The sequence below is a fragment of the Tenrec ecaudatus genome, chromosome 11 (genome assembly GCF_050624435.1).
Source record: "Tenrec ecaudatus isolate mTenEca1 chromosome 11, mTenEca1.hap1, whole genome shotgun sequence".
NCBI lineage: Eukaryota > Metazoa > Chordata > Mammalia > Afrosoricida > Tenrecidae > Tenrec > Tenrec ecaudatus.
In genome coordinates, this window is record NC_134540.1 from 102,632,650 (window position 1) to 102,656,700 (window position 24,051).

The 24,051-nt window shown below is 41.0% G+C and overlaps 1 protein-coding gene across 1 annotated transcript in view; it reads right to left on the reverse strand.

Moving 5' to 3' along the window:
- Nucleotides 1–4,896: 4,896 nt before the first annotated feature.
- Nucleotides 4,897–24,051, reverse strand: part of ITGBL1 (integrin subunit beta like 1) — a 352,195-nt gene continuing 333,040 nt past the window's right edge. Inside the window, exons 9-11 of the mRNA XM_075562608.1 lie at nt 13,479–13,625; nt 6,710–6,823; nt 4,897–5,683 (exon numbers count right to left, since the gene is read on the reverse strand). Coding sequence (XP_075418723.1) covers nt 5,592–5,683; nt 6,710–6,823; nt 13,479–13,625 — 353 coding nt within the window. The 3' untranslated portion in view covers nt 4,897–5,591. The remainder of the gene's footprint in view (nt 5,684–6,709; nt 6,824–13,478; nt 13,626–24,051) is intronic.

Genomic DNA, 24,051 nt, shown 5'->3' on the forward strand with positions numbered 1-24,051 from the left:
CACATTTGAACATTAGGGTTTTGGTCCATCCCATTTATTTGTTTCTTTTTATTTCTTAATGTCATTTTAATGGAATACGGTTGAACTCTGAGTTTAGGGAAGACGACTAATAAAAGGCCATGATTCGTGACTGCACAGTGAAGATATCATGCAAAATGTTCAACAGTGGAGAGATGCGAAGTGTTTAATCCAGAACAGTCTGGAAATGTCTTTGTTAATTCTGTGCATACTTAATAAAATTCAGTGTGTTTCTTCTCAGAAGAGTTCATTAAGACCAAACTGAACCTCATTTATGGAAAACTGTATGTGGGATCAATGTGTACTGGCCTCTTGTGATTAATTCCAGGTGGAAGGATGACCTCGCCACCATTTACCCCCAGCTGCACTGTATTTACTGGGAAATTATTTTGTCACACTGCTTTCATAAATCTCCATGGCAGCCCTCGCCCAGCATTGAAAAATGTTGGCCTGCTTAGCTGATTAAAGATTTAGTATAAATTTAACTGTTTATGCTTATTTCATTTTCAATCGGATTCCACTTTATTAAATAAAACATTAGCATATGGTTGAGTAGATTTATTGCCGATAATGCCAAATTACAGATACACAAAATGATTCCTTTGACAATTCTGGATTTCTTGTAACTCAGTTTTAAAGCTTGTTGGTGTAACAGGATGGGTTAAAATATTTTATATCAATTTTATTGACCATTTATTTTGAGTATACCTCCCTTAATGTGTGGAAAAATAATTTAACTAGAGATTCTAAATCAATGAGCCAATAGACTCAGATTATCCCACTACACACACACCACACATACACACACCCTTTACCAAGTAACTTAACTTATTAGCTTTCAGTAATCAGTCCCACTTGCTGATTTTGTTTTCCCCTAAAAATTTGCACATTGGTTATAATTAACAAAAATTATTTTTTAAATGACAGATTTTGTGTAAATTTGCACCTCTGTTTTGTTTTTATGTGGTTTGTCAATAAGGGCACTTCTCCCTTTGAATTGATGTAAAAATACTTTCTTCTGATACATGTCTAGACCTTCTGCAGAGGGACAGTGTTATTTGTAATTTAGATCATTTATTTCATGTCTGGTCTCATTTGTTGCATGGGAAGGACAACACTGCTGAACTGCATGTAGTAGGACCTGTGTATCAAGAACTGTTGGTATGTATGACTAAATTTACATACATGTGCAAAAAATGTGTCTGCATTGTATAGTTTCTATGTTTAAATATCATGTGTTGTACTTACAAATACATCATGCATAAAAATTTATCAGCGGGCATATTAAAAACATCAAACAACTTTATGTAAAGAATGGCATTATGCTACCCACAGATATAGAGAAATGTCATGTAAATAAGTTGGTAAACTCAATTTTCCCCTTTAACATGCCAAAGAAAATTTTAGCTCTTTGATGATACCTCTCTAGCTACTTGGGGGGGATAATACTACACCATTTTTTCTCTCAAACTCTGCTCTTAGTAAGTGCAATATGTCAATATTGATGTTCTGTATAGTAAATATGAAGGAATTTGTTTTTCTTTACAGACCATGTGTTTTGTATACCCATGTACATACGTCAGTTATATCGAGTCTCTACTATCCTGTTTCTTTTGCATGCATGTCTGGTAAGGAAGCGTGGTTTCTGCTGATTCATTGTGGTTAATTGCTGCGCCCAGACCCTCAACAATGCTTGGGAATGTCACTTGTTCAGCTATTTCTAGTGGCCCCATTTTTGTTTTCTAACATGTTTCCTCTCTACAAGGTTTGGCGACAAGATTAGAAAAATGATTGAAGAGCTGAAAGGTCCGCTCAAGTAAAGAGTCAAAGGAAAGGGACTGTCATTTCATTATGCATCCTGGAATTGCCATGTGCGGAGCGGAATTTGCTCAGCTAAGTGTTTCTGTATGGAGGTGGCTTAAGGACACACACAAGGAGCCCAAAGGACTCCAGTTTGAATCCTTCAACTTGTTTGCGTCACGGGCAGAAAGCAGAGTTTCCTTAGCCCAGCAGGTCAGTCACTTGGTTAATCCGTGCCTACAGCAAAAACACAGTCTTTTCAAGGTAAACTTTATCAGAGTTCGGTCTCTTAACAAAACCAGTTTCTTGACTTTGTTTTTCCTTTTACTGTTATTTAGGCACACCCCTCTTTATCTCATGCTGTATCCCTAATATTACAATTGACATTTAGATGTCCTTTATATGTGTATCCCTGGGAAGGAGGAGGGACTAAGAGATTCTGTTTAGAAAGAGAAAGTAACAAAAAATTGGTTTCAGTGTTCTTTCAGAACATGGTCATATTCAGGGAAAGTAATTAAGTATATGATAACATACATAAAAACATAAGATGGGTTATATCAAAATCCAGGATATAAATTGTGATCCTTAGGAGCCAAATATATGTCATAGCTTCATTATCTTAGTGTACAAGAGAGCACACAGAAGCCATTGACTCTCTAGGTACCCAGTGGGCTTCCAGAGCTGTGATGACCAAGTCTGTGTACAAAGGGCAAGGCGTGGTCTCTTTTGTTTTTCTTTTATTCTCTATCTCAGTCAGTCTAATGATGTCTGGTACTAAGGTTGCAAATGTACTTGAGGGTGGAGCTGGCTATATATTCCAATGTGCTTCTGGAATCTAGAATTATTTAGAGTCTAGGAAGACACTGGGGATATGCCTTGGGGCCTTAGTTGAATTCTATTCAAAAGTCATTAGATGAGGGAGTCTTCTGTGTTGGCATGCCAAACAGGCAGGATGATTCCACCACTTATACATCTGTGACACTCCTTTCAGTTGACCTTGACCCCACTGTACATCGCTGAAAGCAAGGACAGGAAATGGCCTTTGCATATTTCCCCACCAAGGACAAATTTGTTCCTGCCTTGTCTTTATTTACAGATGGTTCCTCTCAGTAATAGAATCAAAAGGCAAAGTAAAATATATTTAAGAAGTGTATGAGTTATGTTTTTACTTGTAAATGTTGTTTCCAATCCAAAATGTGGAAGCTAAATCCCATCTGAATAAGATTGGTGTTTGAATTACAAATCAAGACTACACACACACACACACACACACACACACACACAGAGTATCATATCTGACATAAAAAGTACAAATATACTTTCTGTTATAATAAAGTTATTATAAAAGAGAAACCCATTCATGATTTTGAGGTAATTATCATGTGACCCATTTGATAATGCCCTCCCAGTTAAGTGAATTCCTGAATGTAGAATGAGTGTAATAAATTTTCAATTTATTTTGTCCCCCCAAATTGAATAAAAAGCACTCTGAATTTCATAAGATCATGATCTCTCCATGATTTAAATTTTTACAAAGTTAGAAATGCTGAGGCCTTTTAAACATATATCTTATATGAGAATATTAAGAGAACAGCATTTTTATGGTTGCTATCATTATTAATGAAAAGGCATAATAACATTGAGCAGTTATAAGAAAAATAAGAGACACTTGAGATCATGTGATGAGTATAAGAAATTATACATGGAAGTGCCAATGGAGCAGAGGCTGACAAACCGTGGCCCAGATCTTGGCCAAATCCAACCTTCCATTGGGTTTCTTATGATCCAGAGGAAAAATGTTTTCCCTTTCCACATTTTAAACTATATAAAAATACATGTAACCAAACTGTAACATGTAACAGCTGTGTCTCTGTCCCAAGGACGCTAAAGTATGCACTGTCCTCCCCTTTCTAGGAAATCAAGCACCGCCAGACGGCATACCAGATACCACTTTTCTAAGACAAGGGAATTATGTAAGGAATTCTAATGCTTTTGCATTGCCAAAGAAGTAATAAAATTCCTGTGAACATTTTCAATAGGCTTGAGGCATGAGATGTTTAGTTAGAGAAAAGAATGAAATCTATATTATTCATATTTCCCTCGGTTCATAAAACTGATATATCAACATCCTCAGTAATAGAGATACAGCCAATATGGTGGTACTCCTTAATCTCAGGATAGAGATAATTTTATAAATCAATTAAAAATGAGAAACTTATCAGTAATTTTTAAAGCCTAGCCAATTAGTATGATAAAATCAGAGTCAGTTAAATCTTCTTTTGAAATAATTTTCACTATTAAATTGTTAAGTAGCTCAGCAGATGCATATATTTCCTTATTTTACTTTTTGGTCATTTGGCTTATGCGGTCTAAGCCAAGACTCTGAAATATTTGTTATGAAAATACAATTTCCAAAATTTCATCTTAAATACTATGGAAATGGATTTTGCTACCTTATTCTAGAATTTTACAAAATGTAATTCACATTTAGGGAAAAAAAAGTGTTAACTCTAAATGCTTAAAGATTGCCTAATCTGTATAAGTAGATTCAACTGTAAATACTAAAAGGATATCCCAATTGTACATTTTCAAAATTCAATGTGAATTTCATACACAGAAAAATTTCACCATTAAGAAAATAAAAAATGTATTTCTACCATTGAGTGGATACTTGTAATTAATATTTAATCCATTTATGGGTTTTTTGGTTTTGTTCCCTCAGATTTTGAGATTGGTACCATTTTATCACAATCTTGCTTGATTATTTTGCATGACTCCACTTTTTCTAGGTAATAATGTATCCTTAAGGAAAAAGAGAATCTTTCAAGGCAAAGTCATGCGTATTTCATGGCCACCAAATACCTCATGAGAGTTTCCTTTCCAAAAGGTCAAGTACCAAGGAGTAATTAAATAACAAAATCTGATTACTTGTACATGTAACCCCTGCCCAGTATAAAATACATGATCCCCTAATTCTACTAATCTTAAATGACCCCTGAATAGCCATTCATTTCACTTTTTCATTAATGATGAATTGATAAATATATATCAACGCAGAGTGGGAATAATGTGTGGCATTATTTATTTAAAATGTTAAATCGTACATTTTTCATAGTTTCTTTTTTAATCCTAAAGACTATTCCTCGGTGAGGTTAAAACATGAGCAGACAAATGAATTAGTGGGAAATTAAAAAACTAACAGCTTTTTTTCATTTCTGAAGGATCTGTGATCTGGGCTGCGTCTTGGCCCTGACGTTACAGCCTGTATGCCTTTGTTTTCATCGCCTTGCTAGTGCAACCGTGATACACCAACGTGGGAAACCTTATGAGGGATCTGTCCTTCCTTAGTGTCAAATCTGGTCTTGGTTGCACAGAGCTGCGCAACTGCGTAATTCTGGATTTCTCCACTCCATCATTTGGACGTTGGGAGTCAGGACATTCTTCCTTATGGAGCTGCTCTGGTCATGGTAGGATGCCGATCAGCATCCACCCTCTCTCCCCACTAAATGCTAGTAGTATGCCTTCCGTAGTGTAACAATCAAAATGATGTGCACGCATTCCCACATGTCTTTTCTGTGGCAGCACGGTCCCTGTGGAGCAGAGGGTTCTTTCTAGTGTGACCTGCATCCACATTTGCTCAACTTATTTCTAACAGAATGCTTTCGGGCATTTAGAAATAGAAAAACATACAATAGTCGGCTTGATCTGTCCTAGTGGTAAATATACATGGTTTTCATTTATATGTTTCAATCACTTTTAAACCGTGAAGAAGGCTATGGGTAGTCTGCGCCAAGCCAAATTTCACAAGCATTTCCGTTCCATCCGTCCCAGCATTCACAGTTTCCACAGTTGCATATTCCATTCCCTGCAAGAAAATACACAGAACACTCATGATTGTGATCTATATGCATTGAGTTCTAATAAACCACAACCCTCCATAATAAACCCCATTTCATTCATCTGCAACAATTTTGTTTTGTTTTTACAGGGGTCTTTGCATTTTATGAGGCAACTATGCGAAATTCATTCTTTTAAACAAGTAAAGGCATGTATTTGATCGCTCTGTGTTTATTATATCAGTCAAATAGCAACTGCCCTGCACTGTCCCAGCTAGGCTCCTATGTAGTAGTTTTGTTTTCCATGAGGAAGCAAGCTCTACCTGACTCATGAGTAACTATTAAGTCATAGAGCTTCCTGACCTATTGCAAGGCCGGTCAAGTACTCAGCGAGTGGAGGCACCTTGTCAGGAGCAATCGAAAATGAACGTCTAGCCTCATGACATATACCTCTTCTTTGAATCTAGAAGTCAGGAGAATAAACACGTTTCCCCATTACTCTTCCGATCCTACGAGTCATAATTGACTCAATGTCTGTGAGTGTTTTATTTTTTGAATCGCCAAATACTTACTTTGCAAGCCATTATTAAAGCCCAATAACTAAGGATACCAATAGCCATTATATGACCCCATCAGTTTCATTGCCTCTGCGCCCGCACGTACTCTTTATTATAAACAACCAATGAGGACCTTAATCATCCTGGAACTATCGGACCTAGGTCCTTCCATGGCGCTCAGTGTCAAATGAGTGTCCAGGGGATCCTTTCCTCCTTTCAGTATATAGCTTCTTGGTATGACTTTGGCAGGGAGAGGAGGAAACTACTTTGTGACTGTTTCTCAGAAAATCTATGCTTTGAATTCCATTACTTCATAGTCTTCTGCTCTATTCCTGGACATAACAGGCTTATTCCAAAAAGCCCCCCTTCTCTTCCACCGTTACTTCATAGGAAGAAAGGGCTCTCTTTTTCTTCCATGTGAAGCGCTATGTGGTAGGCGTAACCTGGCCTTATGATCAACCCCGGCATAGAACGCTGAGCCATGGCTCGATACTGCACCTGTACAAATGAGGCCATCATGTTGGTCACAGTCCCTGTCGTCACAGTCGCAAAATTCCCCCGAAACATACCATTCCTGGGTGGAACAAATGCATTTTCCACAGTGACAAGAACCTGAAATCACAAAGAATATTACCCCCAGACAGTTTATAACTAAAGCTTTCAGTACAAACTGGGATATTTTCACAGCCTGGCAAAGGTGAAAGCTTATTGAATAGATGGGTTGCTCAGAGGGGGGCTTTCCTGGCTATAATCCAAAAAGGTTATCCAGGAAAGGCTTCATTAAACCTCTAGACAGTTGCAATCAGCCTTGAGCAAAGATTCCACAGCCTAGCCTGGTTACAATACCCGTGAGTGTGAAATGTGGCTGAGTTTTACAGCCTTCCCAAATGGAATATATCTATATATGTTTCTCTCAACTGAATTATGATTTCAAAGTGCCTGCTACTGAAGGGAATCTAGGAATCTAATGGTAAATCCTGTCAAATGAAGATGCCCCTTATAAACAAAAGAACGTTTCAAGTGTCGTGCTTACTAATTTTCATTCTTATTTTTGTTTTTTTCTCAATTATGTACTTACTGTACACACCGCCACTGTGAGTGGCTTCGTATGTTGCTAAAAATGCACACACAATAACTTGGCAGACGCGGTCAAGGATTCTCTCCTCTAACTGATCCCACCAAGGCGTTCTCTCGTTAGTGTCCAGGTTTGCCTACCATTCCCGCTGTCTCTTGCCTTCCTCCTCGTGTTTCCTACCTAATGAAAACATGTCGGTAAAAGGTAGATATGTCAATTAAATGACTTCACAAAGAGGAGAAAAAAAATCTCTTAGTCTAAATGTCCTTAGAAGAGGGAGCTTCCAAAAAAGTTCCTGGGAAAAAAAGGAATTAAAAGGTAACAGAAAATTTCCATACATTTTCTGAAGCCCTCACACCTAATAGGTTGTAGATCCTCACGTGACAAAACTATTTCTTCAATAGCAGGGAAGACACATGTGAAAGTTGACCGCTTTAAAATCAAACTAAAAGATAGTGATCATTCAAATGTTTGGGTTAATATCACTTTCAGAGAAAATGAAGTAGACAGATTTGGTAAGTTCACAAGATACTGGGAGAAGGGGAAGCAGGAAATAATTTAAATGGCATTGTATTTAAGAATGAGTTAGCAATCAAAATGATTTGTATGATGTGGGAAGGAATGTGAGCGTTTTCCAGATCTCGAGAAAGGAATCATGTTAAAGTGCCCCCCGCATCACTAGTTACTATTTCAGACGATGGAAACCGATAGAAGCATTTTAGTTCAGTCATTCCCATTGGCCAATGGAATTCTCACCGTTCCTCATTGAACTGCTCAAAGTCTGAGAGTCATCCAGGAGATATAGCTGTATGCAGAGACTAGTATTTCGGATTATTTTTAATTTCTTGTTTAGTCAGACCATGCTTTTACTTATTCTTGACTTATTTGGCAGCATATGGGCTGATATTTATGCTCTTGGGCAAAATCCAGACAAATGTCAGTTCTGATGACTGATTGATGGCTTTTTGGTTTTCGGGACCCAATGAGCTGGTCCTCCTAGATCACTCTACTAGAGATTGTAGCTACCCAGTGGTTTTGTCCAGACAGAGTTCCTTTGATTTACATGTTTATTTATTCCTATTTTAAAGACATTCATCCAGAGTTCTAGGCATGGGGATTGTTCAGTATTCCACTTGTTTAGCAAATAATTATCATCTACCTGCCAATCATGAAAACTCATTGCATATCACTGGTTGCCTGAGGACCTGCCTCAGAAGGCATCAAACTTAGTGTGTTCTTTCCATCACCAGAGGATGTTAATTATTTAAGAAATTTCCCAAGGCTTGGTTGTTTTTAAAATAGTATCTCCTTTACAGTGTAAAATTATTTCTAAAGCAAGAGTACATGATTTCATATCTGTCAATGTACTCCATGATATTTGGGCATTAGACCTAGGATCGTTTTTATTTGTATTGTTTTAATGTTACAGTTAAAGGACAAATCTAATTTTTCCTCCTAAAAGTTATCCTTGGCTTTCAAACTGTTACAATAACTCCTCTTCATTTTGGAAGGCTTAGCCTAAGCCACAGCAAAGTATTTTCCTAAAACTCATCTAAAAGCTAACATGGTACATATTGATGGACCCTTTGGCAAGTTAATTGCAGTACCCATAATTCTCAGTTACTGAAATTTTAGAAAGGAAAATGGGCATTGATTTCATATGTACTGTAAAATACTGGTTTTCCTCAGTTAGCCCTTCCCACTGCTGTGCTCTTTCCTGTCTGTCAGTGCTCAGTAGATCTTAGAGAAAGGAAATTGTTCTAATGTTTGTGACACTAGAAATTGATAGCATGCAATAGTAGTATAGTGTGACAGTTATAAGGACCTATTCTAACACTTTCTTACACAGATCTCTGACCGCTTTGATGGAAAACATTGGGGCCATTTCCAGTTCAAGATAAGATACACTTAGGGGTTTTATCAGATAGACTTAGGGTGCATGAAGGTCAAACTATGAACAACCAGTCAGCCCAGTGAGCATCCTCATGCTCCTGCTACTCAGTCCAGCCCAGGTGGACTGCGAGTTCAATCTCCACAGGAGTCAGAGGCCAGGGAGTCCATGCCCACAGCACCTTGAATCCAGGTACTTTCTTTCTGAGCGCAAGAACCCCGAAGAATGGTCCCAACCCGGTCTGTGCACATATCTGACCTACCACTGTAGGGGATCAATCATATCTGCCATTTGCCCTAAGTGGGTATTTATTATTTAAGAAGGAGAAACACAAAATTATTTTGCACCCACAGATGACAAAAGTGAACAATAATGAAATTGTCCAAGCCACATAAGCCGCAAACTACCGATTAGACCGAAGGTTGTGTTCTGACTCAGTATACCTTGTCATTCCCTCTCGGTGACGCCTCCCACAGCTTTAAAAGATGAGTTGTGTTGCTGGAGACCTGAGGTGACCGCCAGACTGGATGCAACAATCAGGGAAGCCTCTGCTAAGGAGAATTATGCAAAGCAAAATTTGGCCCATTCTCTTCTCTGGGGATGGTGTGGGTGGAGGGGTGGTGGTGGTGGTGGTGGTGGTGGTGGTGGTGGTGGTGGTGGTGGTGGTGGGTGTACTGTGGATCTATTTGGATGGTGGAGAGCCATCAACCTGTGTGTGTGTGTGTGTACGGTGGATCTATTTTGATGGTGGAGAACCATCAACGTATGTGTGTGTGTGTGTGTGTGTGTGTGTGCGTGTACGTGTACTGTGGATCTATTTTGATCATGGAAAGTCATCAAGGAGGATGTGTGTAAATGTGTGTACTGTGAATCTATTTGGGTGGTAGAGAGCCATCAAAGTGTGTGCTTGTGAGTATGTGTACTGTGGATCTATTTGGATAGTGGAGAGCCATCAAGACCCATCACTGCAGTTGAAGGAGCCCTTTAGAAACATTTGGGTAAAGCCAGGCCAAGCAACATCTTCTGAAATTCTGGAAGCAACTCCCTGGATCTAGGCAGGAGCCTTCAAGCCTAATGGGTGATTGCATACTCTTCAATCCAAATAAATAAACCCGCAAAGAAACAAATGCCTATGAATTCTATCCCATATCTCGTAAAGGTAGCTAAGTTAAGGACAGACCTGGCCAATAAACTCATCTCTTTCGGTGATTTGCATTAAAAGGCAAGGCACCTTCGTTGGTTGCCCCATTGATCATCTCAATATTTCGTGCCCACTCCTCCAGCCTTGCAAAATGCTGCAACTGACATCCCAGCAGGCAGTTTTCACGATTGTACTAACTACTCCATCTGTTCTGAAGGTCACAACAATGTATCTTGTTTTAAATTTTTCTATGGAGTGATTTATTGTCTTGGCTATAAATTTGTAAAGAAATAAAATGCTATTTCTTCATCGTCTCCTGTGGTGACAGCTTAATTCATGGCTCCTGGGAAGTATACATGTTCAGAATTGTGTCTTTGTGTGGCAACCCCTGGCTGGGGCTGGGTGCCTTGGTGTACCCCAGCACTCACAGGGCCGTCCGCTCACCCCGTCCTAGAAGGACAGAGAGAAAACCTTCCAGAGTCCCTTAGGGATGAGGAACCTAAAGGGAGTTCCCAGGAAAGCTTGAGAAAAATTGTAGGATATTCTGACAAGCCCATGGTTCCGGTCAAATGATCTGGATCAGGTTTCTCTTTTCTGTGATAATATTGAAGATGCAAATTCAACTCCATGAGTTACTTTTCCTGGGGGGTCTCAGGTGGAGAGTGGGTCATATTCTCTGTACTGACCACCCCACTATCCTCCTGCCCTCTGTGCCTGCTAGCCTATAGTGCCATTACCTTGGGTTCTGTTCCTCTCTTCACCTATAACCCAGTACCGGCATCTCCAGAATTGGGTGAAATAAGGTAGTCAACATCCAACGGCTGCCAAGATGATGGATGCCTATGACTAACACAAGCACTACTGTCCTGAGCTGGGGCCACTCGAGTTTAAAGACTAAATCCCTCCATATTGTTGCACCCATTGAAGGCTACACACATTTTCTATGAAATATGCTTCCAAACCCTTTATTGGTGTCTGGATATATTTACATCATCCAAAGCAAACAGTTTTAAAAAGCAGAGACTAGACAAATATTAGGGAGCCCCAGTGGTCGTGGAGGCTTAATGGATTGAGCTACTAACCACAAGGTTAGCTGTTTGAGACCGCAAGCTGCTGCAAGGGAGAAGTCGGGGTTTCATCCTCTCCGTCAGAGTTACGGTCTCGGAACCAGACGGGAGTCTGTGGCAGGGAGTGTGCTTTTGGTTGAGAGACAGATTCTGTGGTGTTCTGTTCAGGGCTCCACACCCTTTTGTTCTCTCTCCTTAATCCCTTCCCCTGAATACCCCAAAGCAGCAAAACCATCCTTTGCCTCCTGTACTGGTGCTGCCAGCATGTCCTCAACCCACAATGGGTGTTCCCGGAAGCCAGAGCCCTCAGCGAGCAGCACTGGGACACATTTGCTTGGGTTTTGGACTGAACTGCATGTAATAGGAACGAACTGGTCTGTGTCAAAGTATCCCCTGACTACGGTGACCGTGTTAAATTAGTGTTTGTTTTTCTTCTAAGCACTGAAAACACAAATCCTGAGCACAGATCTCCCTGAAGCTAAAAGCATGGTAAGTTATTGAAATAGGTACATTGGTATCAATTTTCAACCTTCCTCTTACATATATGTGGTCATAGAGTCCATATGAAATTCTATCACAAAGCCCTCTCGGCCTGGCACATTGGCTCAAAGGAACAGGTTCAGTGATATCTGTTTTTGATGTCCATGCAACCCAGGACACGGCTTGATTCCAAATCCTCTTCTGGGTAGCCCAGGGCCAATGGTAAAGTTCGTGAGGGACACTATTCAGTTTTCTCTAGTTCACATTTACTTCACTCTGTCTTCCTCAAAAGAATACGGAAATGCTAACCCTGATCCAGGGCCGATATTCGAGGGGTTAGCCAAGGTTGTACTTGGTCTGAAAAGAAGGCTCGTGGGCTACAATGGATGATGGAGGTCACATGAGAAGAGGAATGTAGAGCAGTTCTCCAAGGCACAGTTCTATGCAGTCAGTCCCTAAAGATCGGGGAAAAGCCTGTACATTTCCAGGTAGTTTCTGGACACTAGTACAAAAGAATGACACCCTCTGAGATGATGGCTTATACCCCAGGGTAATAGGATTATGAATGGCTCTCCAAGAAGCTTATCGCAAAAAAATAAATCAAAATAAAGCTTAATCTGGAACCATTCTTTGCAAAAATAAAATTGCTATAAGTTATGTGTGTAAGTGGAGGGGTGGTGTCCTGGACTACTGGGAACAGTTTTTTCTTGAATCTCTTTCTAAGGTTGCTCAATTGGGTCAGAAACTGCTAGTCAAGCAAGTTGTAAGTTATAACCATCATTTAGACTTTTATATATTTAAAAAAATGAGATTACAAGGAGGGCTGAGTGCTGTTGTTGGGGAAGTATGGGACAGCTAACCACAAGGTCAGCTGTTTAAATCCACAAGCCGCTCCGGGAAAAATATGAAGCCGTTTGCTGCTGTCAAAATGTGTAGTCTCAGACACCCTACTTCGGGCTTCTCTGAGTTGGAACCGACTTGGTGGCAGTAGCTTTGGTCGGCGTTTGTGTTTGATTGTACACACACACTTGGATCATTGGTGATTTTTAAAGGCAAAGAAAATTACATTGAATTTGGGACATCCTTTTTCTTTTATGAAACCAAACACTCAGTCCCCGTTTTATGACTTTCCCACACTTCCATCTGCTTATTCCACACACATATACCTAGGAAATGTACCCTGAAAAATTGAAAAATGTATCATTTGCTGCCAGCCCAGTGACTTTTCTATAGCGCTGGGCTGTATTTCAGAAACAATCTTTTGTTTGTGAATGGTTTTGTTGCGGTTGCTTTGTCCATTACGTATTGAGTCTACTATACTGTGCTTTAAAATCTATATTGAGAGTTTCAAAATGATTCATTTAAAAATCAATTTTCACTCCTAAGTGACTGAGATTCTTTTTGCGTGGACTACATGTTATCTATTTAATGTCCTTGAATCCTCTATGTCATGGGGTTTATGGCCAACCAAGCTCAAGAGCAGTGTGGGCTGGGAACAGCGTGGTTCTCCTTCAACAACACAGTACACTCTGAAGGCGAGGGTGGCTGCTTGCTGCGCCACCACCCAGGGGTCAGGAGAGGAACCCAGTCCAAGCACCGGCAGTGGTACTCACCCTGTCCCGAGCACAGTATGCCATCTGCTGATTCACACAAACTCTTGCTTTGTTCTTCTGTCAGGTTACACTTCTGTGGATGCTGGCAGAGCGTGCCAAACCATCCTTTCTCACAAATGCAGTGACCACAGGAACAGGCTCCATGTCCTGGGAGGCAGAGAGGAGAGGGAGAAGGGGACATGCAGGTGGGGCATGAGAGGAGGAGATGGGTGAATAACCAACCGGATTCGAGCTTTGGAATACAAACCTACATAAGCCACAGGATGTAAACTTCCCGCACAGTCAGTTTGCCAGGTATTTTTTTAAAAGACCCAAATAACAGAGGTTTTCTTCACATAATGAACCTGCATGAAGGGAGCCCCAATGATGAACTCCAGGGGAGAGAATCCTTGGATGAACTTAGCAGGAAACAATGCCGTCCTGTCTCCCTAACACACACGGCCCCATCTGCCTTTCTGTCACCATGGAGTCGCAGCGTGATTCTTCACTGTGCAAACCGTGACATCCACACCCGTTTGGCAGGCGCGTCACGTTACCATTGCTTGCAGTGTTTATTGATTGCTCTCCTATGGCTTTCTAATAAAAACTAAAGATTCAATTCCATACCAATGCTATCCAGCATGACATGCCCGGACGCTCGACTCACTTATCAAAGGAATGAGCGTAAGTAATGGCATCATTCGATTTTCATTGCATGAAGGAGACTTGCATTGATATTTGGTACATTTCTGCCTGCCCCCCCCTTTTTTTTTTTGCTTCAGACACTGCCTCCTGGTTTTTTTATGATCTCTCTGGGACCACAAAACACTAAATTGCTTGCCGCCAACACACCATAGATTGCACCATCTTCCACGATGAACACCTTGCTTCCACCACATTTCATTTCTTTACCTGGTTTGCGCATTATCGATTATCCCACAGTTAGATCTCTCAATTCAGTCTTGCATTTGATGATTTTCTATTGAATATCTATTATGAAAATTAGATGCTAGGGGATGGGTGCTGCGTCACTGAGCTGCTAACCACAAACAGCAGGTCAAAGCTTTTCCGTGGGAGAAAGAGGAGGCGATTTGCTCCCATAAAGGTTCACATTTTCAGAAACCTTATAGAAGGCTCTTGTGACTTGTAGTTGACTCCATCAAAGTAGGTGGATTGGTTGCTGTTGTTGTTTTAGGGGACACAAAGTGAAGTATGACAGACGGAGTGCTTCTGCACCATCTAACCCACATTCAGACCCAGCGACCCCTCTAGATATCCAGACACCCCAAGTCTTGACCATTTGCTTAGCTCAAGCTTCAAAAGGAAAACTTGCTCCCTCATCCCCCCTCCTCCACTCAACCCATGAGGATCAGTTTTTTTTAATGCATTGGTATGATTAATTCACTTAAACCGCACCCCCAGCTCACCCCCCATAAATCTAGGTAATGATTTCTGCAAGTTAAAACAAATTCGAAAGAATATAAACTGACCTCGTCCCAGCAGGCTCATATCCATCTGCTAGTAAACTGTATTTTAATTCATCACAGCCCATTGAAACAAGTACTATTCCCATTTTACAGTCAGGAAATTAAGGGGCAGGGAGATCAAGTAGTAATGTCCCCCTAACTCACATAATTCATCTTCATGGCATCACCATATGACTCTATATCCTCTGCCTAATGCCCATATCATTTTCCCACACCATATTGCATTAGGAAAATAAACAATGATTGCCAATTTGAGATATCCATAAACGAAGCAAGCAAAACAGAATCCACTGTATTGAGTTCATTCTGATGACGGTGCCCATGTGCTTAGTGTAGAACTTCCCCATAGGATGGTCAAAGCGGTAATCTTTATAGAAGCAAACCCTCTCATCTTTCCCCCAGCAGAGCGACTGGTGGGTTCAAACTTTCAACTTCCCAGTTAGTAGCAGTCTGTTACCACCAGGGCCTCCCATGCGGGTGGCAAGGCTGTAAATCTTTGCAAGAACGCATTGACACATTTTCATCCCATGGAGTGGCTGACAGGTTTGAACAGTCAACCTCAGGGTGACAGTGAAACTCTTAACCACAGTGTCACCAGGACTCCTTAATGGCCGTCCTTTGTACCCTGACCACACTTGATAGCAGCTATTTGACATTCATAGACACTTTCTTCTTAAACCTATCTCCTATATTGACTGACAGGAGCTCTAGTAGCATAATGGGTTACATGTTAGGCTGCTCACAACAGAGTCAGCAGTTCAAAATCACCAGTCCGTCAGAGGCGGAAAGATGAGGCTTCCTACTCATGTAATGACTTGGCGTCAGAATCGCACAAGGGCAGTCTACTCTGTTCTGTGGCGTCACTATGAGTTGCAATCCACCCCATGGGACCGTTAGACTCACATGCATGATGCTCCACTCTCCTTGCCTCTTCAAAACTCCCCGTCTCTTTCTCTATTCTCTCTGACGTCCCACAAATGTAGATAAATGTATTTTAATCATCTTTTATCTCCACTTCGTGGGTGGCACAACCCTGAAAGCTTGGCCATTTAAATCCATCCAGCGAAACACTGTGATCAACCAAACCCCAAACCTGGGGGAGCTGCTTTAAGCAGACAGGCATTGAAAGCCCGGAGGTGTTCTGCTGAGAACCACCTGGGCTGCTCTCCTTGAATTGGAAGTGACTTAATGTTTGTAGAATGAGGCTCATCTATCTTACCCTCCTTCATATTTCAGGCCCTTTCAAAGGAGTCTCAAGTTACTTTTCCAAATGCTTTCTTCTCACACATTCTCCGTTTCATACGCCTCTGGGGCCAAGCTATGTTCCCTGTAGAAGACACTTCCCTGAATGTGTGCACGACACATGCAAACAAGTCCTCCTTCCTCTTCAAAGTTCAGGGAAAATGAGGACATTGCTATGGAGAATTTCCTAATATGAATCTCTACACACCCTCTCCTCAATTACTGATATGGTTCCTATAAAAAAAACAGTTTATTATGTGAAATTGGTGTTGTGAAAAAATGAGAAGACCACATCAGATTTTTAAAAATCTCTCATGAATAAATAACTGCCAAATTATATCATTGTTTAACTGCCGAGTTACATTGTTACACAACTCCCAAAAGACGGAGAATCATGTTGCTATTGATTGGTGCCATTTAATGAGCTCTGCCTCACCGTAACCTGATGAACGATAGGTCCAATGCTGTAGTCACAACTAGGGTTAGGTTGGATCCCATAGTTGCAACCACTCAGAATCAGTCAAATTAACACATAAAATCTTAACTACCACAGCCAGTGCTCATCGTTCCTCATGTGTGGGCATCCACCACAGCTACGCCTACATCATTCATGCCCCCCAAAGTCAGAATTGTTTACTATTGCAAAGTATATTTGCTAAAGGCGACGTATGCCACCAAGAGACCCCATGGGATGGTGGATACATGACAGCAGATGACCATGTGGCGCTCCGTGTTTCGCCTCCACTGTGAAAACGCTGCACTTACCTGGGGATATGTAGCCATCCATCTAGTAAGTTCATTATTTAATTGTGAATTCCTTGAAAGCAGGAATCCCTTCAGAGTCATCCCTGTAGCCTGCACCATGGCAAACACACTACTGCAGATATAATGGAGCCTCCAGCACCTGGTATGCATTGAGGTTATTTTAAAGGAAACCTCCCTCCCATTTATTGCTCATCAATCCTGACTGCAAGTCATAAAATGGCATGACGTAGGTTAAAAACAGAAAACAAAAATGTCGAACCCAGGAGAAGTTGACAGATGATGAATGCGCTGTTGCCGGAGTCTGTTTAGTAAATTTAGAGGACTCGTGTTCCCCGCGAGCCTCTGTCTTCTGGAAAGTGGAGGATGACTCGGAACCATGGACCTTTTGGGGGCCTGCTGACTGCTCAATCACAGGTCACCCGCACAGTCCGCATCCAGAGATTAGGGCCTTGCAAACCTTATGGGGCAATCAGGTGCTGGCCTCGAGGGTCCCTATCTGTCACAATTTATTCTATGGCAATTGGGGGAGGAGGGATGGGTTGTCTATACAATGAAGTGTTAATTTATAGATTATATCTTGATTTTGACAACAAAACCGAAGCCCATCTAAAGCGTAAGTATCCTTTAACAGTTCAATAAGAAGCTGCCTATCTTAGGACACAGGTCATCTGGGGCACAAGAAATGTAAAAAAAACCAAGGCGTTCTAGCACCAGTCCCAATAAAATGCAGACTATTCAAATGTTCATGTTTCTTACAGACTGTGGGTTAATGAGGTAACTGTTATCAATCTGAGGTAACTGTTATCAAACTGTTAATGAGGTAACTGTTATCAATTTATCAATATTACATTGAGTTTAGAGAAAACTATGTGGAATCATTTCATCTGTCCTGCATGGAAACGTAAAGCGCCTTCGAATTATGATATCACTGAGAACAACTGACTTCACAACAGTAAGTAATTTAATATAAGTTTTATGAGCAAGGAAAGAGATTTGTTTTTCATTGATGAGCTCACTTACCACGTCTTTCCACAAGGTTAGGTTGGCATCTCGCCCAGACAATGGCCAAAGTGCATTGTTTAAATATTTTGATGTGCCATCTACATGTCTCGCCTTTGAATACTTAAATGGCTTAAATAAACAACAAAAGTTGAAACGCTTCTTTTTTTCTAAGCTTTTCAAAATTTAGTCATCCATTCAGGAAATGGGTATTGTGTACCTATTACCTGCCAGGAACGGGACAAGCAGGTTGGGACATAGTAGTGAACAAAATAAGCATCAACTGGGCTCTCATCAATAGCCTTCGGGGGAGAAGACCGCCAAGTAAATTAATTGGCACGGGGTAAGAGAAGATTCAGGGGGTGCTAGTCCCATCAGTAAGGATGCCTGTTGGTACAATGGTTAAGCACTTCACTACTGAACTAAAGGTGGACTGATCACACTCACCATGGCTCCCAGCAATCTACCCATGTGAAGTTTGCTGTTCATTGCTGTTAGGGGCGGTTGAGTTGGTTCCAACCCATAATGACCTGATACGCAACGGAACAGAACATGGGCTGTCCTGTGCCACCTTCTCAATTTCTCCTCTGCTGGGGCCCATCGTGGCAGCCACTGTGTCAGTCCCTCTCCTGGAGGGTCTCTTTTTGCCGCCCCTCGACTTTATCAAACACGATCTCCTCCTCAAGGGCCGGGTCTCTCCTGGCGACATGTCCAAGGTATCTCAGACTGTTGCACCATCTTTGCCTCCCTCTCGGAAACACTGTACTGTACTCCCTCCAAAACATACCAGTTTGTCCTTTTAGCAGCCTGTGGGACTTCCAATATTCTTCTCCAGCATCATGGTTCAAATGCATTCAGTCTTTGTCAGTCTTCCTTATTCAATGTCTAACTTTCGCAGGCATAGGAGGCATGGGAAATATCAATGTTTGCAATGGGCACACCTTAATTCCTCACGGTAACATCTTGGCTTTCCAGAGGTCTTGTGGAGCAGATTTACCTAATCCAACAAGTCTTTTGATCTCTTGACTGTTACTTCCATGAGCATTGATTGTGGATCCAGGCACGACAAGGTCCTTAACAATGTGAATCTTTTCTCTGTTTCTCTGTTTATACTGATAAATGGAGACGATTTATTATCGTGAAGATTTATCAAAATGAAGATTACAGCCTAGGAAATTCTAGGTCCAGTTCTGCTCTGTAGCACTGTTTGTTGTTGTTGTTTTCATTTTTGTGTTTTTTCATAAGTAGGAATTGAGTTTACCGTGCCCAACAACAGTGTGGCAACAGTGAGAACACACTTAGTAAAGGCAATCAGGAAAGGGCTCGGTGACACTCAAGGAACGAGCAGGAGCCAGACTGCCTGCGTTAGAAGAGCAGACCTTCGGTTGCTAGTTGTTTTCGGGGGCCTTTGGGTAGGTTCTGGCTCATAGCGCCCTCTGGACAACAGAGCAGAATGCTGCCCTCTCCTGCGTCATCTTCAGCATTGCTCCTGTGCCTGAGCCTCTTTTGCAGCCATGCTGTCAACGCATCTCATCAAGGGTCTTTCTGTTTTCGCTGTCCCTCTGCTTTACCCAGTATGATAGCTGTTCCAGGGACTGGTCTCTCCTCCTAATATGTCTTGACAGGCTTACTTCTAAGAAACATGCTAGTTATGCCTCTCTCAAGACAGATTTGTGTGTGTGTGTGTGTGTGTGTGTTTGTGTGTGTTTTTCCCTTCTTTTTTTTGGCAGCCACAGTTCTTTCAAATTTCTTTGCCAGTACCATAATTCAAATGCATAGATTTTTCTTCCGTCTTCTAAGACAGCAGACATGAAGGGTAGAAGGCGTAGGGCGCCTTACCCTCCATTCCTGGAATGATAACCTGTAGACTTGGGTAAGTGCTGCTTACCTTCGCTGGTACATTTAAGAATCCAGGAAAGGGGGCTTGTGTTTTTAAGATGGAATTGGAAGACAATCTCACTTCTGCTTGCATTTTCTTGGAAAGTCGCCCAAATCAAAAGGTTGCCAATGTGAACCCATTCAGTGCCTTCCTAGAAGAAAGACCAGGCAATCTGATTCTGTGCAGATCACAGCCATGAAACACCGATGGGGGCAGGTCTCCGTGCTTCACCACACGGAGTCGCGATGGAGAGTAATTGACTGGACGGTGCACAGGAACATCGTGGCTGAGCAAGGATTTGGCTGAGTCAGTCTGAGGCCTCGTCACCACCAAAAAGCTAGTTGGCCTGGAGTCACTGAAGTCGCTCTCGGGCAGTTGGATTTCCACCAGATTGCAGCTCTGCACTGAAGAGCTCCCTGAAGACATGTGAACTGATGGTGTAATTAAGAGGTGATTCTTCATTATCCCTCCCGTTTCATAAATTGGACTCCTGGGCAGCTATTCCAGGAGCACAGACGAAGGATTGGAATAGGAGTCCCTTCTTACTCTCACTCTGCGTATACAGAGGGATGCCACTGCTCAAGTTTGTTAGAATTGAACACACGTGAGCCAACATGTAAATATCCTTTGCCAAATATTAAATATATCTCTCACACACAGGAAACAGAGTTTGAAGACTCACTTCTACAATGAGCATGCCTTTCTCATCGTAAGTTGGTTAGGATCAAATCACACATTTATAGATGACACGGCATGCCTCTCTTACCAGGGCTGTCTGGAGAGGGTTCACGAATTGCCTGTCACCAGCACACAGGACTTCATGAATGGGATGGTAAAATGAAGAACAGTCTTACACACTTACTGATTTTCCTTTTTCTCATAATTTTAGGTGGATTCGAGTCAAAGGCAGTGAGTCTAGATGTTTCTGGAAGCATCTTCAGGCTACAATTTTGGAGTAATCAACATGGAACTGCTTACAGTGATGGAGTTACATTCACCTTCAAGTGCAATTGTGAATGTACCCCACCTTCTAGGATCTGTCTAATGAGATTTGGTTGGTTGGAGAACACCAAAGACTATTTGCTCACATGCAGCTGCTGATTAGAGGGCTTCTGGGTGTTTGGGTGAGAGTTAGTTATTTGTTTGCAAAAATCCTCAGCCAGCTCTTGGTGTGGAGTCAGGGAGCTACAGAGTGCTCAGGCCCCATGCTGAGAAATGACGGGTTGTGGTTCATCCTGCCATGATGAATGCATGACTCAGGCTCTAGTGCGGAACTCGATCAGTAAGCCCTCCATGTTGTTCTCCTCTTGACACACTTCACAGGAAGGATGGATGTTAACATGCTCCACACTCTCATAGGAGTGAAATCATTCCACCATCTATTACCATGAGAGGCTGAGAGGAAGGGCTTTGAATACACCCCCAGAAGATGTGGAAATACTTCTCTCTCTGTCTCACTCTTGGAAATAGAGATCCTGACTTTTTTTCAAAACACCTTGTAGCTGGTGTTCCAGGAGGCCTGGAACCTGCACAGTGTTTGGTCTGGCCAGATGTACTTAAACTTGTTCGCTTCCACTTCTCTCTTCTCCTTTTCACCTCACAGAGCGGCCCGGGCAAATCACATTCATCCATTTTCATTCACATCACTAGGAGGGAGAGTGGGCAGCATCCTTCTTACTGTGTTTGTGAGGGAACCAAAGCAGAGACACCAAACAACTTTCCCAAACCAGCTTAGGACTAGTAGGGTGTAGCCAAGACTTACAACCAAGTCTTACAACAATGGGATTCCCATTCACCGCACCCCACGACAGTGCCTCTCTACTGCTCAAAGAAAATGGTGACCGGTTTCACTGACCTACTTAAATATCATATGAACAGATGCATAAAAGCACTTACACACAGACATGCATCACAATAACTAAGAATACTACAGGATGTAACTAGACTTTCTCTGACCAATTATAGAACAGATAAAGAAAATTCAAACAGATTTCAATAAGAATAAAAAGGTTTTAGCTCTCAAAGAATAAAGAAATCTAAAAAGAAATATAACAAACTGTCCATGGGTAGAGAGCCCTGGTAGGGTAGTGGGTTTGTGTTGGGCTACTAACTGGAAGTTCAGCAGTTCAAAGCCAGGAACCACAGTCAGCATGAAAAAAGATGAGGTTTGCAACTCTCATAAGGCTTGACAGGCTTGGAAATCCACATGGGAAATTCTGCTCTGTCTTTTATATTTGTTATGGGTCAGATTTGACTTTATGGCACATAACTTGGTTTGTTGTTTGAATCATCAGGTAGATTATTTCTGAATTACAGACCTGTACTTTGTTTTTATATTTTCTATATATATTCTTTTACCATGTTTGATGTTTAATATACAGTCTAAACATCTAAAAATGAACAAAGTCAAATAAATGGAGGTAAAATCATATACATTATCAATATATATATATCAATGATAAAGGAGTAAGTAGTTGGAAAACTCAGGGAAATATTGCTTCCTGGGAATTGGTTCAAGGGTAGATGAGGAAGTTCTCTAAATACAAGAAAATGAAATAAAATATTTACTTAATGTGTATAATATGTTTCCAACTCTGGGCCTTTGCTTAGCCTTTTTAGATCTGAAATGTTCTTTACATTCAATATCAAAATAGTCAAATATTACCTGTTCAAGGACCAAGGAAAATTGAAATTTAAACTCGAACTTAAAAATTCTCTGCTCCAAAAGTAAAAGGAAATTGGAATTGATCTATTTTTCCATTTCTCTCTGTGTACATTTCATATATTCCTGCATCCCCACAGCTAGTGTAATGGTTGATTTCTAATAACTGTCTTTGAATAAATATCTTTGAGTAAATTATCAAATTATGAGATCCATAACTAAAGTTCAAAACAAAGAAATAAAGAGAGATAATATCCACAGTATTGATATAGATTTGAAGAACAGAGAGGCACAAGGACACTTATGATACACTGTCACAGTGCTAACATAAAGACATAATACTAAAGAAGTAAAAATAATTTAACAAATCTTTTCTAGAAAAAATTGAGGAGCTGATGCCAGTGGCTTATGTGGAGAGCAGATGTTTTGAGAATGAGGAGGGCAATGAATGTACAAATGTGCTTTACACAACTGATGTATGTATGGATTGTGATAAAATTTATATGAGCCCCTAATAAAATGATTTTTTTAAAAAGAAATCTTTCCTAGACTATATGAATCAAAGATGCATCTGGAAGAATGATCAGTGGTTCAACAAATGAAGAAGCAAAGGTAATGAATAGAAAGTCAGGTGAAAGGAACAAATCCACACTACACTCAGTTTTCTCCAGCTTTATCATTTGTGAAGAAATTTGTTTCCCATTGCCAATTGGCACTGAAAAGCAAAGAGTTCCTTCCCATGTGACTGCTCAAATCACACATGGGATTTGACCTTGAGGCTCTTTTGCTCTTTAGTCACGTCATTTCCTCATGTTTTCATGTGAAACTCTTCAGGGATCTTTTAGACTTAACCAAGCATTCAGATTGGTACTTGATACCAGTTTCTCCAAAAGGATATCAGAGAAGAACCTCCTCCTGGCAGCCAGACAGCAGCAGGCAGTCATCTCTTTGGGAGTCCTGGCAGTCTTGCTTTAGGACGACCAGTAATGTTGTTGCCTGGTGATTATCATCTCCACAGAAAATAGAGTCCAGATGCATGGGTATGAGGATAACATGATGTGGATATATCTCTATGAGTATATGAAAGGATTTCAAAAAGTTCAGGAGTTCAGGGGAACCCCATTATCTATTAATCCCATTTACATGAACTTTAAAAAATATGTATACAAGAGGGTACACCAAAAAAAATCAGAATTACACTGAGCAAAGCAGAGTGTTTATAGTCCACATTTTCCCCACTTGCAAGAAACAAGCAACTTGCTCTGGGTTAGTGCATCCAGTGGTGTCACCTGGGAAGGTTCACTCTGGTCACAGTTAATTTTTTTTTAAAGCAGTATCACTTGAATCTCATTTTTTTGTGAAGGCCAATTTAAGAGAACGGTGTGCAGCTGTGAAATTTAGTGTCCTGCTCAGGAAAAATGCTGCAAACACTGTTGTGAAGTTGAACAGCTGACAAGGACAGCGCTATGGGAAAAACCCACATGCATGAGTGGTTTTCTCGTTTCAAAAAAAAAAAATGTTGATGATGAACCTAGTTCTGGATGTCTGTCAACTTCCTGA